Source organism: Oryx dammah, unplaced genomic scaffold, assembly GCF_014754425.2.
Source record: "Oryx dammah isolate SB20612 unplaced genomic scaffold, SCBI_Odam_1.1 HiC_scaffold_26, whole genome shotgun sequence".
Taxonomy (NCBI): Eukaryota; Metazoa; Chordata; class Mammalia; order Artiodactyla; family Bovidae; genus Oryx; species Oryx dammah.
In genome coordinates this window covers 85,833,851-85,851,473 of record NW_024070210.1, presented here as the reverse complement: position 1 = coordinate 85,851,473, position 17,623 = coordinate 85,833,851, and the positions used below count along the sequence as shown (strand labels likewise).

At 36.1% G+C, this 17,623-nt stretch overlaps 1 protein-coding gene across 1 annotated transcript in view; it reads left to right on the top strand.

Annotated features, from left to right (window-relative positions):
* LOC120852513 (E3 SUMO-protein ligase PIAS1) overlaps positions 1-17,623 on the top strand; it is a 127,895-nt gene that overhangs the window by 72,725 nt on the left and 37,547 nt on the right. Inside the window, exons 3-6 of the mRNA XM_040225790.1 lie at positions 6,744-6,828; positions 7,080-7,127; positions 10,816-10,906; positions 11,563-11,697. Coding sequence (XP_040081724.1) covers positions 6,744-6,828; positions 7,080-7,127; positions 10,816-10,906; positions 11,563-11,697 — 359 coding nt within the window. The remainder of the gene's footprint in view (positions 1-6,743; positions 6,829-7,079; positions 7,128-10,815; positions 10,907-11,562; positions 11,698-17,623) is intronic.

The following is a 17,623-nucleotide window of genomic DNA, read 5'->3' as shown; positions in this document are numbered from 1 at the left end:
GTTGAACCAACCCTGCATTCTTGGGATAAGTCTCTGTTGGTTATGATATGTTACCCTTTTTTAAATATAGTCATATAGTATAGTCATTTTTTTATAGTCATATAGTCATTTTTTAATTTTAATATGATTGGATTGGATTTGCTAAAGTTGTGTCATGAATGTTTGTATTTATGTTCATGAGAAGCAACAGTGGTAGTTTTCTTTCAATGTATTTGTCTTGTTTTGGTACTGTAGTAATACTCTCTTCATGGAATGAGTTGAGAAATATTCTCTTTTTAATTTAGGGGCAAGAGTTTTAAAGTTGTCAGTTCTAGTCTGAAAGGTGTTCGTGATATTCTTTTATATGTTTTTATTCTCTATAGACTGTAGTGATGTCACTTCATGTTTCTTATTCTTATTTGTGTCTTTTCTTCTTTTCCTTAGTAGTATTGCTAGAGGTTTATCAATTTTATTGATCTTCAAAAGAAACTAGCTTCTGGTGTTGATTGTCCTCTTTCTTTTTTTTGTTACAGAGTGTTCTGTTATATGAATGCCTAGTCGTTCTCCTATTGATTGATAGTTTGTGTAAGAATTATCTTAATGGAAACTGTGTGACTAATTTTTATGATAAAAATGCATTCATGTGTGCTCAGTCATGTCCGACTCTTTGTGGCCCCATGGACTGTAGCCCGCCAGATTTCTCTGTCTGTGGGATTTTCCCAGTGATAATACTGGAGTGGGTTGCTATCCCTCCTCCAGGGGATCTTATTGACCCAGGGGTTGAACCTGTATCTCCTGCATTGGCAGGCAGATTCTTTACCTGGGAATCCGATGATAAAAATGGTAAAACCGTAAGGATATGAATAAATGGACACAGGTACAGTACTCCAGCATAGAAAGATTAAAGATATAAAGATATCAACCCTTAAAATAAGTCATGGGTATAATTTTACTCAAAATACCATTGAACTTTGAGAATCATGACAAAAGGATTCAGAAGTTCATCTTGATAAAACATTTGAGTTGATGTTCAAGTTCTGAAAAAAGAATAAATGGAGAGAAACCTAATAGAAGATATCAAAACATAGTGAAACTGTAACAGTTAAAAAAATAGGGTGCCAGCACCAGGATAAAGAAGACCAATGAGAAAACAGCCTGGAAATGGAACATGTTGGATATAAGGATTTAATATGTGATAAAGGAAGCACACATATCCATAAGGAAGAAAGATTATTTAATAAATAGTGTTAGTATAACTAAGCAATTTGGAGAAACAAAATTTTATATTTTAAAAAATATCACATATTAAAATATGTTCCAGATGGATCGATAATTACATGGAAACAACAAGCCAAAGAAATGAAGTGTGTACTAGATGAACCTAAGGAGGGAAACAATGCAAATTAACAAAGGAAATGATTGACAGATAAGACTACATAAAACTTAACTAAGGAGACCTATCCATTAAATTAACAGCAACTCCCAGGTAGGCCAGAGTAAAATGCAATAAGTAGATGCACAAATTGGTAATGGTCTTTTATATATGTGTGTGTGTGTATATATATATATATAGTGTTAAAAGCATTTGAAAACCACTCTTGTGATAAAATTCATTTTAAAAGATCTCAATACTTTTTGACCCAGAAAACCTACATCTGGGAATTTATCCAAAGAAAATAATAACTACATCCCTCTTTCCAAAAAGCAAACACATAAATCCTGTATACAGAGTTGTTTTCAAATAATGAAAACTTAGAGAAACCTAAATGGCTAATCAAAGGAGTAATTATAATTTTCATATACCCCATAGATAGAATACAGTGCAATAATTAAATATGGTAATAGAGATTATAATTGAAAATGTGATGAGTAATTTTTTTAAAGCAAGCTTTCAAATTATATGTATAATTTAAGTGGTAAGAAATGAGAAGCAGTTATGATGAGGGTATAGTGGGGAACTCTTTTCCTGTTTTCTGTGATCAAATGTAATGCTAGTCTGTACTTAATAGAAGTACAACACTTAGGTCGGGAAGCTAATAGTCCTATGTTATGAGAAGAGCTTGGGCTTTGGAAATGTGTAGATCTGAGTTCTAATTTGGGTTCTACTTACCTAGTATGAGGCCTTGATAGTTACATAACTACTTAGAACCTCAATTTCTAAATCTGAGAAAAGATTTGTTTATGGTTGTTGTGTCGATTAATAATAGTATATTGCAGTTGTTGATAGAAATATTGTTCTTATCATGTGACATTTGGAATAAAGTCAGTCAGCTTAAAAGCAATCATAAATTTCAATGGCAAACAACTAAGATTTATTTTTCACTTACACTATTTATTATCTGTGAATTGATTGTGGCTCTGCTCTGTGTTCTCTCCACTTTAGAATCAAGGTAGACTAGAAGGAAAGATGTGGACAGGTCTTAAAGGTCTGCTCTGAAGTGGTACACTTCCACTCGTATTTCATTGACCAAGGCAACAGTGACACTGTGTCATAATCCTCCTTTGGGGAAGGGGTCAGTACAGAGGGGCAGCAAATATTTGGGAAAAATAATACATGCTATGACAAAGAGTATGTTCAGTGCTGTCACTTTAAAAGTGTGATAGTCTGGTGTATGTCTGGAGGAGAAAGATCAGAACGGTGAGTAATTCTGAAATCTTGCCTGAAATACAGTGGAAATAGTCAATGGAGAGAGGGGGGCACATTAATGCTGTCTAAAATATTTGAAGAGTGGCTGTAACTGGCTATACTATATGACATCAATGGGTGGGAGTTAGAGCATTATGTTTTGATTCAGTGTAAGGTCATAAGGAGAAAGGGAGACAGAAAAGGAAATTGGGGCTTTTTAAATATCTTACCTCATTTATGTTTATATTTAAAATAATCCTATGAGGGTTTTTGTGTTTGTGTATGTTTAAGTATTGGAGAAAACAGTACCTAAGGTCACATGGCAAATAAGTGGTAAAACCTGTTTCAAATCCACGTCTGTGTGATCTCTCTCCCACTATACTTGCTATTCTGTTTGGCTGCAAGCTTTCTTATAATTACACTGTACATCACTAGTCATCTTCTGTCTGACAAGGTAATGACCACTCTTCCCTCATCTCTAAAATGTTTCAAAGTATATAAATGGAAGAATTGAAAGGAATGTTGAATTCCTGAATTTGAATTTAGATCAATGGTCTGCAAGCTCATTTGATCATTTGTACCCTTTCAGAAAAATAATTTAGCATGTGCCATACGAGATTTGACATAAAATTTTAGATATTTTTGTGAATTAGATTTTATGGAAAATCTATGCATCTCTTAGATGTGTATCCTCAACATTGGAGGTCATTGTTTTGGATGATTGGTAAGGCTTACTTTTCAGTATAAGATTCCATGATTCTGTTTGGCCTGAATTTTTCTGGAAGGAATAATGATAGCTTAATTAACTTTTAGAAAAAATTTTGAATGGTCTGTTACCTAAGACCAAAACTATAAATTCACTGGCATTCATAACAAAATTAAACCTGAAAATCAAATAGTATGAAAGATGATTTTCCAGGTAACCAGTAATCTGTGAACAGTTCAGTCTACTATTAATATGTATATAAGAGGATATAAAGGGGTTACTATTAAGAAATAAATCTGATTTCTATGTGTGGCTCAAAAAGCAACCTCGTTATTTTAGTTCTGTCTTTTCTAAGTCTGTGTGTGTGTATGTGTCCAAAACTTACTGTACTCATATATTCTAAAAGAATCTGAAATTTTGCCTAGAGAATAATATTATTTTTGATACTTGGAAAGTTATTTTAGTTCTGTTTTACAACAGAGCCAGAAATCTAAATCAGGCTAAGCCTACTGGACTAAAATTTTGAGAGAGACATATCCTAAGTCAGAAACAAAGAAGTTACTTTCATTGCCTGAAAGAGGAAACTGTTTGCTTTTCTACATTCTGGTCCTTGGTTATCTGCTTTTTGCCAAGTTGATATTTCATAATTAAGATAGCTTTCTGGTTATCTTAACTGTTTCTTGGGGATAGAGTCTTTAAGAAAAAACTTTCCCAACATAGGCAAAACACTCCCTGACATAAATCGCAGCAGGATCCTCTATGACCCATCTCCCAGAGTAATGGAAATAAAAGCAAAAAATAAACAAATGGGACCTAATTAAACTTAAAAGCATTTGCACAACAAAGGAAACTATAAGCAAGGTGAAAAGACAGCCTTCAGAATGGGAGAAAATAATAGCAAATGAAGCAACGGACAAAGAGTTAAAAATATACAAGCAGCTCATGCAAAAAAATAAACAACCCAATCAAAAAATGGGCCAAAGAACTAAAGAGACATTTCTCCAAAGAAGACATACATGGCTAACAAACACTTGAAAAGATGCTCAACATCACTCATTATCAGATAAATGCAAATCAAAACCACAATGAGGTGCCATCTCATGCCGGTCAGAATGGCTGCGATCCAAAAGTCTACAAGCAATAAATGCTGGACAGGGTGTGGCGAAAAGGGAACCCTCTTACACTTTTGTTGGGAATACAAACTAGTACAGCCACTATGGAGAACAGTGTGGAGATTACTTAAAAAACTGGAAACAGAACTGCCATACAACCCAGCAATACCACTGCTGGGCATACACACCGAGGAAACCAGAAGTGAAAGAGACACGTGTACCCCAGTGTTCATCGCAGCACTGTTTATAATCGCCAGGACATGGAAGCAACCTAGATGTCCATCAGCAGACGAATGGATAAGAAAGCTGTGGTACATATACACAATGGAGTATTAATCAGCTATTAAAAAGAATGCATTTGAATCAGTTCTAATGAGGTGGATGAAACTGGAGCCTATTATACAGAGTGAAATAAGTCAGAAGAACACCAGTACAGTATACTAACACATGTATATGGAATTTAGAAAGATGGTGACGATGATCCTATACGCACAACAGCAAAAGAGACACAAATGTAAAGAACAAACTTTTGGACTTTGTGGGAGAAGGTGAGTGGGGAATGATTTGAGAGAATAGCATTGAAACATGTATATTACCATATGTGAAATAGATCACCAGTCCAGATTCAATGCATGAGACAGGGCTCTCAGGGCCGGTGCACTGGGATGACCCTGAGGGATGGGATGGGGAGGGAGGTGGGAGAGGGGTTCAGGATGGAGGACACATGTACACCCATGGCTCATTCATGTCAATGTATGGCAAAAACCACCACAATATTTTAAAGTAATTAGCCTCTGATGAAAATAAATTAATTTTTTTAAGAAAAAAAAACTTCCCAGATCACAGAAAGCAGAAATACAAATGTAGACTTGAAGAGATACTCCTATCAGTTCAGTTCAGTTCAGTTCAGTCGCTCAGTCATGTCCGACTTTTTGCAACCCCATGAATCGCAGTACGCCAGGCCTCCCTGTCCATCCCCAACTCCCAGAGTTCACTCAGACTCACGTCCATCGAGTCAGTGATGCCATCCAGCCACCTCATCCTCTGTCGTCCCCTTCTCCTCCTGCCCCAATCCCTCCCAGCATCTGAGTCTTTTCCAGTGAGTCAACTCTTCGCATGAGGTGGCCAAAGTACTGGAGTTTCAGCCTTAGCATCATTCCTTCCAAAGAACACCCAGGACCGATCTTCAGAATGGACTGGTTGGACCTCCTTGCCGCCCAAGGGACTCTCAAGAGTCTTCTCCAACACCACAGTTCAAAAGCATCAATTCTTCGGCGCTCAGCCTTCTTCACAGTCCAACCCTCACATCCGTACATGACCACTGGAAAAACCATAGCCTTGACTAGACGGACCTTTGTTGGCAAAGTAATGTCTCTGCTTTTCAATATGCTGTCTAGGTTGGTCATTGACTTGAAATTGTAGATCCAACAGTACTCTTTTGGATTCCTTTCTCATTTATTTGTACAGCTTTTTTGGACATTTGTGTTTGGTGGTAGTTTTGGAGGAAGTGTTGCTTGCAGGTAAGAAATGGCTAACTTCAGCTACTTTTTCTGCACCAGTTTAAGTGGCCCACAGGCTGGGAGTTCTTTGGTATTAAAAGTGATCCATTTGTTCTAGAAAATTATCCTGGAAAAGGACAGTTTACATCATTTAGTTTGTTATTCCTTCATTTTCAGTCTTTCCTTCATTCAGCAATCATTTAGTGCTTCTTTGTGCAAAAATATAGCAAACAAGAAAGATATTTACCACTGATTTCAAAATACATTCTTTTCTTTCCCCACCTCTCCTTCCTTCCTCTTCTCTCTATTCCCTTCTTTCCCGTCTTCTTTTAACTCCTTTCCTCCTTTGAGATAGTAACCACAGGCAAATTTTGAGGTCTGTTCATCTAAGGATAGGACAAATCATATATGATATTTATTTTATAAAAATTTTGTGGTATAGTTAGGTGGGGGGTGATAAAATTCTTAATTTGCCTTCAAGTCCAACTGTCATCTCACCTATGCAAATCTCAAGGTGTATGTATATGTTTGTTACTTAGCTCAAAAAACATATATCTTTAAATGACTTTGTATTATTTTAAATAAAATTAATATCAGCATGTTTTTATACATGTCCTTTTTAGATGCAGATGTCTATGATCAGACCTGTAGCACATATCTTACTTTTCAAATGCCATAATTGACTTGTTATCTAAAAGCTAGCATCCATCCTAGTTAATTAAAGGCATGTGAATGGTTAAAGTTTTTTGTTCTGTTTGCTATTGTATTCCATATTGATGATTTTGAAGGTAATTAAAAAATATAATTCTTTTCTTCTTTAGCATCAGATAACAGTCAGCGCTTTCGAGAAACCTGTTTTGCATTTGCCTTGACACCACAACAAGTGCAGCAGATCAGTAGTTCCATGTAAGTTGTCTTTGAGTATAACTCGTAGTTTGACCTTGTAGTTTTGTCTATAATAAGTGACTTTTTGTAACAGTATATTCAGGGGTGAGTATTATTGTCATGCAATCATTAGTACTGAAAAAATTATTAGAGTGTTAGTTATCATAAGAACTGTTAATATTTCTGATATACGTTCTGGAGTTAGCCATGTCTTTGAATCAGCTTTCCTGTGTGTCTTTAAAATAATTTTGTTCTTACCATGTCTTTTCTAGGGATATTTCTGGGACCAAATGTGACTTCACAGTGCAGGTCCAGTTAAGGTAAAGTATTGGCTACAGTATATATTCAAAGTTTAAAAGTCAATATTTCTTAAAGATTTTTTTAAATCTTTCTAATTTTCAATAGGTATTTTCTGTGTCCTATATTTAAGCCATTAACTTTTAAATACTCTCTAATTTAGATTCTGTGTGAGACATATCTTGATAAATTTGAAAAGCAAAATGAAAATTTTCTAACGTGGTACTGTCCCATATTCAGTTTCTTTTCTTAGCCCATTTCTTCTAAGAGTATCTAAGACATCTTTAGTTAATGTCTCTCTCATTGCTTACATAAACCATCTTATGCTGTTCTTTTACTCAGTGACTATTGTAGTGTAGACTCAAGTGCCCCACACTGTTCTTGTTGCGGTAGAGATAGAAGAGAAAATAAAGACAATTGTTTTCCTCCGGAAGCTGTTTTCCCTATAAAGTAGGAAGGATAAGTCACATAGCCCAGTCTCAAAATCAAATACTAAGTTGTATGTACAGATTATAAACATACTGAGAGATCAGAAAAGAGATTAAAGAACCAGCTCAGTTCTTCATGGAATAATGTGAAAACCTCTGATCTAGACTTAGAAATAGTGTGATGAAAACTGAGAAAGCAAAGGAGAGATCGAGGTCTTGGTTTTGGAAGGCACTGACAAAGGTGTTTCTCTGTGAAAGGTGCTTTATCCTCTGTCGGGGCAGATGATGATAATGACTGAATGAAGGGCTAAAATTTGGTGCCTTCATAAATAATTACATATTGCTGTAATATTTTTTACTTCCTGCCTCAATTTACATTTCGTTCATACCAGTGTGTGACTTTGTCTTTTAAAACAGTGGTTTTCAGACTGTTGCTTGAAGCCACCATTTGGGGTCTACCCTCTGGCTATCATTCCACCTTCTCCCCCACCCCAACTCTCTTAACTGACGCACACACATACATACTCTGAACCAAAGTAGTGCTGCTTTGACCTGTTTTTACATGTTTGACTTCTGGGTTAGTTTTCATTTGAGGAGAATATCCCAAGACTAAATTTGCAAACCATAGTTCTAGAACAGAAGATCCACCTGCTATCCTTAGCAGTACCGTACATGCATTCTTTAAAGCAGCAAGAGGTATTGATCTCATTCCAAAGGAAGGTTTTCTTTCTTTCTAAGATCAATTCAGAGATTCTAAGGGAATTGTGATGGTTAAAAATGGCTTCTGAAGTGAAAGTTGCTCATTCATGTCCAACTCTTTGAGACCCCATGGACTGTAGCCTGCCAGGCTCCTCTTTCCATAAAATTCTCCAGGCAAGCATACTGGAGTGGGTAGCCATTCCCTTCTCCAGGGGATCCTCCCAGTCCAGGGATCAAACCCAGGTGTCCTGCATTGCAGGCAGAATCTTTACTGTCTGAGCAACCAGGGAAGCACAAGAATACTGGAGTGGCTTAGCTACTTTAAATTCAAATTATCTCCAAACTTAATGGAAAAAGAACCATTTTGTATTATATTGGGGAATTATTATGTGGTTCTTTGTGTTTTGCTAAATTGTTTTCATCCCCACATTGCCCATCCCCCACAGCAATCCCAGGGTATTAAGTTTGGAGCATATACCTTCTACTATCCTAATTATAAGTCTTTATCTAAAACATGAAAAACAGTTTGGTCAGAATTAAGATCAGTATTTTCTCTGTTAGATTCCTAATCTGTTTTCATTTATCTGTTTCCCCTCTCCACCCACATGAACATCTGTATAGAAACTTTCTGCTATTGTTCCTTTTTTAAAAAACCTTTGGTTTGTAAGAATGATGTAGATTTTCACTTTTCACTTAGTTGAATAGGGGTCAGCTTGTCACATGGATTTTGGTTTTCGGTGGCTTCAGGCAGCCAGTTCCATGTTTCTAATTTCCACAGTGTTGGTATAATTGATTTGAAACTGGAGCCTCCTCTGACTTTTGCTGTGTGAAGAACTGGCCTATCATATAAGGTTCTGCTGGGGTTAGAGATGATCTTGTGGGTGTTGATATCCGTGTGCTAAGTATATTTTGAGAAAATCTTTGTAGGTTAGTAATTCTAAACCTTTCTATGACTCTGTAACCTCTTTGAGAATGTAATGGAAACTATAGATGGTCCCTGCTTAAAGATGACCATATATGTACCCATAAAATTTTATATAGAAAATTGTGCCATTTGTGGACCTTCCCTCACACAGATTCCATGGCAGGCAGATCAAGATATTGAGAGAAGATACTTGTGCTTCTTGTGTAAAACTTGTGTAAAAACAATGAATATTTCACAGAATTCAGAGATAGCATACTTAACATATAACTCAAAAAGTTCTGTGAACATTCTGTAAGGGTGGAATGAACCTTAGCTCTATATTGGGAACAAACAAGGAAGTAATTGAGAATTGTTGTCTTAAATAGCAGATTAATCTATTTCTCAATCTATGTAAGAATGAATAGAGTAAGGATCTTCCCTGGTGGTCCTGGGGCTAAACCTTGTGCTCCCAATGCAGAGGGCCCAGTTCGGTACCTGGTCAGGGAACTAGATCCCACATACAACTAAGACCTGGTGCAGCCAAATTAAAAAAAATATACAGACTGAAAAGATTGAGAGTACAAATTATGTAGCTGTCTTGGTTTTTCCTGAAAGATTACACATTTAATTTAGAAATAAATGTTTTTGTGAGTTTCTAAATAGTATTCTAAACACGTGGATATAATACAAATAATGTTGTTATTCAACATCCTCAGTTTTCAGGAACTAATGGAATACTTGAACTTGGTGGACAAAACTTGATTCTGGAGCTTGACTTCTAGCATTTTCAGTATATTCTGCTGAGAACCAAAAAAAATGTATTATAGACAAATAAGTTTGGGAAATACCATATGTTATATTGGGCTTCCCAGGTGGCACAGATAAAGAATCTGCCTGCCAGTGCAGGAGATTCAGCCTCCACCTCTGGATTGGGAAGATCCCCTGGAGGAGAAAATGGCACCCCACTCCAGTATTCTTGCCTGGAGAATCCCATGGACAGAGGAGCCTGGCGGGCTACCATCCATAGGGTTGCAAAGAGTCGGACACGACTGAGCACACACACATACATTTCCCTCTTAAAAATTTACAGTCCTTATTAGCTTTGAGACGTTCTATACAGAGAACACTTAATTGAATTTTTTTCTTTGAAGAATGAGTGCTTTTACCGAATTTCATTGTTTTCTGCCAAATATCAATATGAATCATCCATAGGCATATACCTGTCCCCTCCCTCCTGAACCCTCTCCCCACCCTACCCCTCTAGGTTGTTACAGAGCCCTGATTTGAGTTCCCTGAGTCATACAGCAAATTCCCATTGGCTATCTGTTTTACATATGGTAATATAAGGTTCCATGTTACTCTCCAAAATTTCTTAAATGTATTCAACCCCAGAGCACCCCCCCTCAACCCCCGCACCCCTACCCCTGCCAGCATGCTTGAACAAATGACTGGAAATATTATGAGGACAACTACAGGTTGGTAGTTGTAACTACTGAAACTCTACATTGACAGAATTATTTATTTTGATCCTATTTAAATGTATTTATTGGTAATATGAAATGTCTAGTTTTAATAGTTGTTGCTGTTAAGTTTGACCATTTTTTAGATTAGCTATGGAACAAAAATATCAATGAGATCATCTTTTAATAAAGGAAATTAAATTTGTTCTTTATTGTTTAGGTTTTGTTTATCAGAAACCAGTTGTCCACAAGAAGATCACTTCCCACCCAATCTTTGTGTGAAAGTGAATACAAAACCTTGCAGCCTTCCAGTAAGTCTGAAAAGCTGTTTTTCCAGTGCGTTGCCAACATAGCTAGCAAATAAGTCATCACAGCTGTTGTTAATCATAGTTTTTCATTAAGAAAATGTCTTTATTTTGGATGTATATTCATGTGACTGAGTGAAACACTTGTACCAACTATGTCCAATTAACAGCTGTGACATTAGCTATGGAGACATAGTCTAGGACTTGGAGTTGGGTGTGGTAGCTTTTAGTATTTTATTTAATTTTGGGATGAAGAGATTGTTTCATCAAAACCTCAGATGTATTCTTGTGTCTGAAACCTTATGGTAGATGGGAGATTTGAAGACTGCTATGCATTTAATGAAGGAGTGGGGGCTATTGTTGCTCACCTTTAAAATAGTCCTTATGTGTTTATCCAAGTTGTTTATGAATTCAACATGATTCTTAAATTTTTAGAGATTTTTAAGTTCTATCACCAATATTTTTCTCAGGTTTACTTTAATGAGATTGTAGGGTAGTTTAGAGAAACGTACAGAAAACTCTTACAAACGTTTCCTTCTCCACTTTTAAATGAAAATACTCATATTTTCTAATATGTAGTTTGTAGGATTTTTTTTTTTTAAGGAATGGAAGTTGAAATGGTTGTGGAAGTAATAAATAGAAATGTTATATTTCATCCTTAGGGTTATCTTCCACCTACTAAAAATGGTGTGGAACCAAAGCGACCCAGCCGACCAATTAATATCACCTCACTTGTCCGATTGTCTACAACTGTACCAAACACCATTGTTGTTTCTTGGACTGCAGAAATTGGAAGAGTGAGTAAATTTTTGTTTCTTCCAGACTTTTGTTTTATAAGGAAGGGTTAAGCTCTGTGGCTACTTGAGCTTATATATAAATAAAATGGGCATAAAATGAGTTACCAAAGGATTTATTTTTGTCTCACAATGAATTTTCAACATGTTCCCATTTTAAAAATGGGATCTTGTAATATTCAGTATTTTATAACTTGATAACTTTCACTAAGTATTTTCATAAACATCTTCCTATGTCATTTCATGTTCATCTGCATGATTTTAAACAGCTACATCATATTTCAATACAAGTATCTATAGTTTAGCCTATTCCCTATTGTTGAACATTTAATTTGATTGTTTACTTCAAAGAACAATTTGCAGACTATCCTAATAGCTCTAACTTTGCATACATACATAGTACTTTCTTTAGAGTAAATTTCCTGAAGTGGAAATGCTGAATCAAAGACCATCAGAATTTAAAGAAATTTTGTGTTCACTGGCAGATTGCCTTACCAAAAGATGTACAAATTTATTCTCTGACTTTCAGTGTTTTTTCATATGCCTGTTGACTGATAACACTGAGTTTTATTTTCTTTGACATCTCTACTAATTTTTATAGGTAAATAGTGGTATTAGATTGCTTTAATTAGTACTCTTTTTATTATTAGTGAGATTGAACAAATTCATTTGTGATTATTCACATTTAAAAAATATATCAATATCTGTTTCTCCGTTGCTGTTTTTCTTATTTTTATTGTTTATGAGTTCTTACATTTCTGATTTAACCTTCTTTCACATGCTGCAAATGTTTGTTTGTAGTTTATTGCCTTTTCATTTATGTGATTATTTAATGTGTAGAAGATTTAAATTATTATGGAGCCAAATTTTAACCAGTTTGTTTTTTTTCTTTTAATTTATTCTTTATTGAAGTATACTTGAATTACAGTGTTGTGTTAATTACAGCTATACATCAAGGATATATGACTCAGTTATATATAGATATATATATTTACATTCTTATTCATATTCTTTTCCATTGTGGCTTATCACAGGTTATTGAATATAGTTCACTGTGCTATACAGTAGGATCTTATTGTCTGTCTGTTCTGTATATACTGGTTTGCATCTGTAAATCCCAAACTCCTGCTCCTACCCTCTCCCATCTCCATTCCCCTTGGCAACCACCAGTTTATTTTCTGTGTCCTTGATTCTGTTTGTTTCATAGATAAGTTGGTTTGTGTCATATTTTAGATTCCACATATAAATGATACCATATGGCAATTCTTTCTCTTTTTGACTTACTTCCCTTAGTATGATAATCTCTAGTTGCATAGTTTTGTTTCTTCATAGTCTTTCCGCTCATCCTCTGTTGAATTTAGTTTATCTGCCCTTCCCAATCTTACATAAATATTTGTTTATATTTTTTCTTGACTTCTGAGATTTCTTGTTTTGTCTTTACATATTTAATCCATTGTAAATTTACATGTGAAATAAAAATTTAATTTTTTAAATAGCCAGTTCTAATACCATTAACTAGACAAATGCTAATTCTGAAGTAACCATTGTTATATATTTGATTTTTATTTATTCTGTGTGTGTTTCTGCACTTTGCTGTATTGTTTTTTAGCCTAGCATTCTTTTTCTGGCACCATTTTAGAATATGAGTTTGTGTGTATTCACAAATTCATTTGAAATTTATAGAACTTATGCTATATTCCATATACTATACTGAAAACTGTCAGTAACATAGTGAGAAAAAAAAATCCTGACTTGGAGCCAGAATCCAGTTTACACACGAAAATGTGAACGGTGTCACAGGAAATATAAAGAAGAGGTGCATGATGATATTAGAGTATATTAGGGCACTTTGAACTAGAGAGAGGTCAGGCAGGGCTTCCCTGAGGATGTAATGACTGAGCTAAGAGTTGAGAGAAGGGTAGAAGGAATCAGTTTGGTGAAAGGTTCAGAGCAAATGATCTTCAGAGTAGCGCACTGGCAGGTGTGAGCCTAGTTCTTTTTTTTTTTTTTTTTTTTCAGGCAAGACTTTATTGGGTCCCCTGCTGCAGCAAGGAGGAGCAAGAACAAACAACAGGTTCCCTTGTTTCCTTTCTCCCTGAGGGGAGATAAGCTTGTACCTTACACAGGGTGAAGGTAGGGGTGTGTTCAGGGGTTGGACATGTGCAGTTGGGGCAAATTCTGGACAAATGATATGAAAAAAACAAAAAAACCCCACTGCCACTTCTGAAGAACCAGGAGCAAAAGCAGGGTGTTGTGTGCAAAAGCAGGGTGCTGAGCATGCCCCCTGCACTCAGCACCTCCAGTGGGGTGGCAAACACCTAAGCTACTCTAATGGCCTGACCCCAGAGCCAGTTTTTTGTTTAAGAAACTGAAAAGGAGCAAGAATGGCTAGAGTTTGAGATGCCTTTAAGATATTATGGATAGGTGGACATATGGGCTCGGAAAAGAGTTTTGGCTAGAGAGAAAAAAAAGCATTATCTGCATATTGGTGATTATTGGAGCCATAAAAGCAGGCTGACTTTGTTCAGGGAAAATGTGTCAAGTAAGAAGAAGAGAGCATTGAAGACTTATTCTTGAGGAACTAGATAATGTTTAATACTGGGTAGAAGAGAATGAACCTGAAGAGGGCATGGGGAAATAGTAACAGAGATGTGACAGAGTTGAGGGTGAATATGAGAAACCAAGGGAAGAATTTCAGAAAAGGAGGAGACGATAAGCAGTATTGAACAGATGTTGAGAAATAAGTATTTTTTGAAGTCTAAAAAAATACCTTTTGGATTAAAAATAGAGCATAAGCTGCTCTGGCGGATAGTGGGAGGAGAAGCCAGATTGTGACCAGGTGCAAGAGAGGCCATGGAGATTGTGAGTTGTAGAGTGTGGATTTGGAAATAGTTACAGGTAATGTGAGATGACAGTTGTTTGTTTGCTTTAATGGGACAGTGTTAAACATGTATAAAGGATGATGGCAAGTATCGTCTTGAGAGGAAGAATTTAAATATACAAGAGGAAGAAAGAATAATCAGTAGTAAATTTCACAGTAACTCATTGTAGCTAGGAGGGACCGCTTCTTTATTTAGTGGAAAAAAGAAGTGTGTGTGTGTGTGTGTGTGTGTGTGTGTGTGTGTGAGAGAGAGAGAGAGAGAGAGAGAGAGAGAGAGAGATGATTACTGGAGAGGTGAGTTAAGCTCTGATCTGATGACTTCGGGTATGTCTGTGAAATAGGAAGTGAGAGAAGCCGCTGAGAATGAGAGAAGAAATCAGGGCCTTGAGAAGAGTGAAATGTTGGAAAAGTAATTACAGAGAATAAGACATATTCCCTTGGATTATTCCCCCAAATCTTTCTGGAAGTGAATGATCTTGCTTAAAATGTGTGTGTTAACTTAGAGAGGATTAACTTATTTACGATATTCAGTGTCCTTATTTCAGGAGCTATGTTTCTCCATTTATTTGAATTATCTTTCATGTTCCTGTGTAATTTAATAGATTTCTTCTCATAAATCTTTCATATTTTTTGATTCTTGTTTATTATTACTACTGCTTGTGTAAATAGTTCTTTTTCTATTGTATTTTCTGAAATTTTATTTTTGGCTTATTTAAGAGCTAGTTATTGTTGAATATTTACTATTCCTGTATTCGTTCTGATAACTTTTTAGTAGGTTCCTTAGTGTTTCCAGACCAGCAGTCTTAAGTCTGAGAAGTATCATTTTATAAATAATGATAATCCTGATACTTATGCCATAATTTCTTCTTCTTGTTCTGTTGTACTGTCTACAGCCTTCAGAACAATGTTAAAAAATGTCAGCACTAGTAGACATACTTGACTTGTTCTTTATATTAATGAGAAGACGTGTCACAGCATTAAGTATTATAATGACTATTAATTCTTGATAGAACTTAATTGCATTAATAACATAATCCTATGATCCTCTTTTTTTACTGGATATTTTTGAGAAAAATATCCAGTAAATTTTGATATTTTATCAAAATCCTTTTTGATATCTATCACAGTCATCTTCTTTCCTTTACCTAATCAATATGTCACTACTATGTTTCAGTCCTTTAAAATTATTTTTTTTCTGGTGTACCTTGGGCTGCTTGTTTTTTCCTCCTTTTTAAAGAAGGTATTGCAGATATTTTGGGTTTGCCTGTGTGTGTGAGAGTATAACCTGCCTGGGAAGTGTATAAACACCAGGGTGTTTACAATGAACCGTGAAAAAAGTCTGAAACTGGGAGAGGAGGGAAATGTGGTTGCTGATAATATAGCACTATAGTAACTTCTTAGTTTGGTTTTTGATCACTAGTTTTACTCAGCTTATGAAGATACTCTAAATAGTACATGTAGGATCTCTTACTGTTTGGGGGATTAATTTCTATATTATTAGTTTTTATTGAGAAATGTTACTGTTATATCTTCAAAGGAAATAAATGTGGTGAGGTGGTGAGTGGTGAGTGGAAATGTTAGTCACTCAGTCATGTCTGACTCTTTGTGACTCCATGGACGATAGCCCACCAGGCTCTTCTATCCATGAAATTCTCCAGGCAAGAATACTGGAGTGGGTTGCCATTCCCTTCTCCAGGGGATCTTCCTGACCCAGGGATTGAACCCTGCTCTCCTGCATTAAAGGCAGATTCTTTACTGTCTGAGCAACCGATGGAGCCCATAGTGATGGTAACCATCTTCCAATATATTTTAACTCTTTGCAGTCAACATGTTGTACACTTTAAAACTTATGCAATGTTATAATTCAATTAAAACATTATAAAAGAAAAAGCTACTACAGTGCTTGGAGGAAATAAGTGAACTATAACTTCTTATCCTACCTCAGAGTAATCACTGCATCTAGCATTTATTGGAGAAGGCAATGGCACCCCACTCCAGTACTCCTACCTGGAAAATCCCGTGGACGGAGGAGCCTGGTAGGCTGTAGTCCATGGGGTCGCTGAGGGTCGGACACGACTGAGTGACTTCACTTTGACTTTTCACTTTGACTTTTCACTTTCATGCATTGGAGAGGGAAATGGCAGCCCACTCCAGTGTTCTTGCCTGGAGAATCCCAGGGACGGGGGAGCCTGGTGGGCTGCCGTCTATGGGGTCACACAGAGTCAGACACGACTGAAGTGACTTAGCAGCAGTAGCAGCAGCATTTGTTAAATTGTCATTGTAGAGAAGTTTAGATACTTGTGTAAATACTGATACTTGATGTGTGTATCATATCTTAATAATGAAGAAAATGTCCTATGAACTCATTAGACAATTTGACGACTCTTTGAAAGAGCATTTGACAAAAGCGTTAGTGTAGTACAGTGTATTTCAGTAGTTGGAGTTAGGTAGCACTTTGAATGGAGAAGGCAATGGCACCCCACTCCAGTACTCTTGCCTGGAAAATCCCATGGATGGAGGAGCCTGGTAGGTTGCAGTCCATGGGGTCGCGAACAGTCGGACATGACTGAGCGACTTCACTTTCACTGTTCACATTCATGCATTGGAGAAGGAAATGGATTTTGAAGGGGTAGCTGGAATAGTATGATACCATCCACCTAGAAGAGATACTATACCACTTTGAAGGTGGTGTTTTGTTTTTGTTTTTGTTTTGAGTAGGGAGTTGCTGCTGAATCTTTCATGTGATATAAAATTTAATTCCATGTTATCAATGCATGTGGTGTTTGTTAACATATTATCAATACATGTGGTGTGTGTTAACAGCTGACCATCTTTTTGCTTTTTTGCTTGTTATGTGTTTCAGCTAGAGTGAACATACATTTTCACTTGTACCTGAGGTTTCTACTTGATCTCTCCTTAAAAATCTATATAAAACCTTAGGTGATTCTGAATACTCAAGCTGTCAGTATATGATTTCACAGTGTTAATTAGCATTTCTTCAGTTTCTGTCATACTTGAAGCATTAATCAAATAATAAAGATGAGTAGG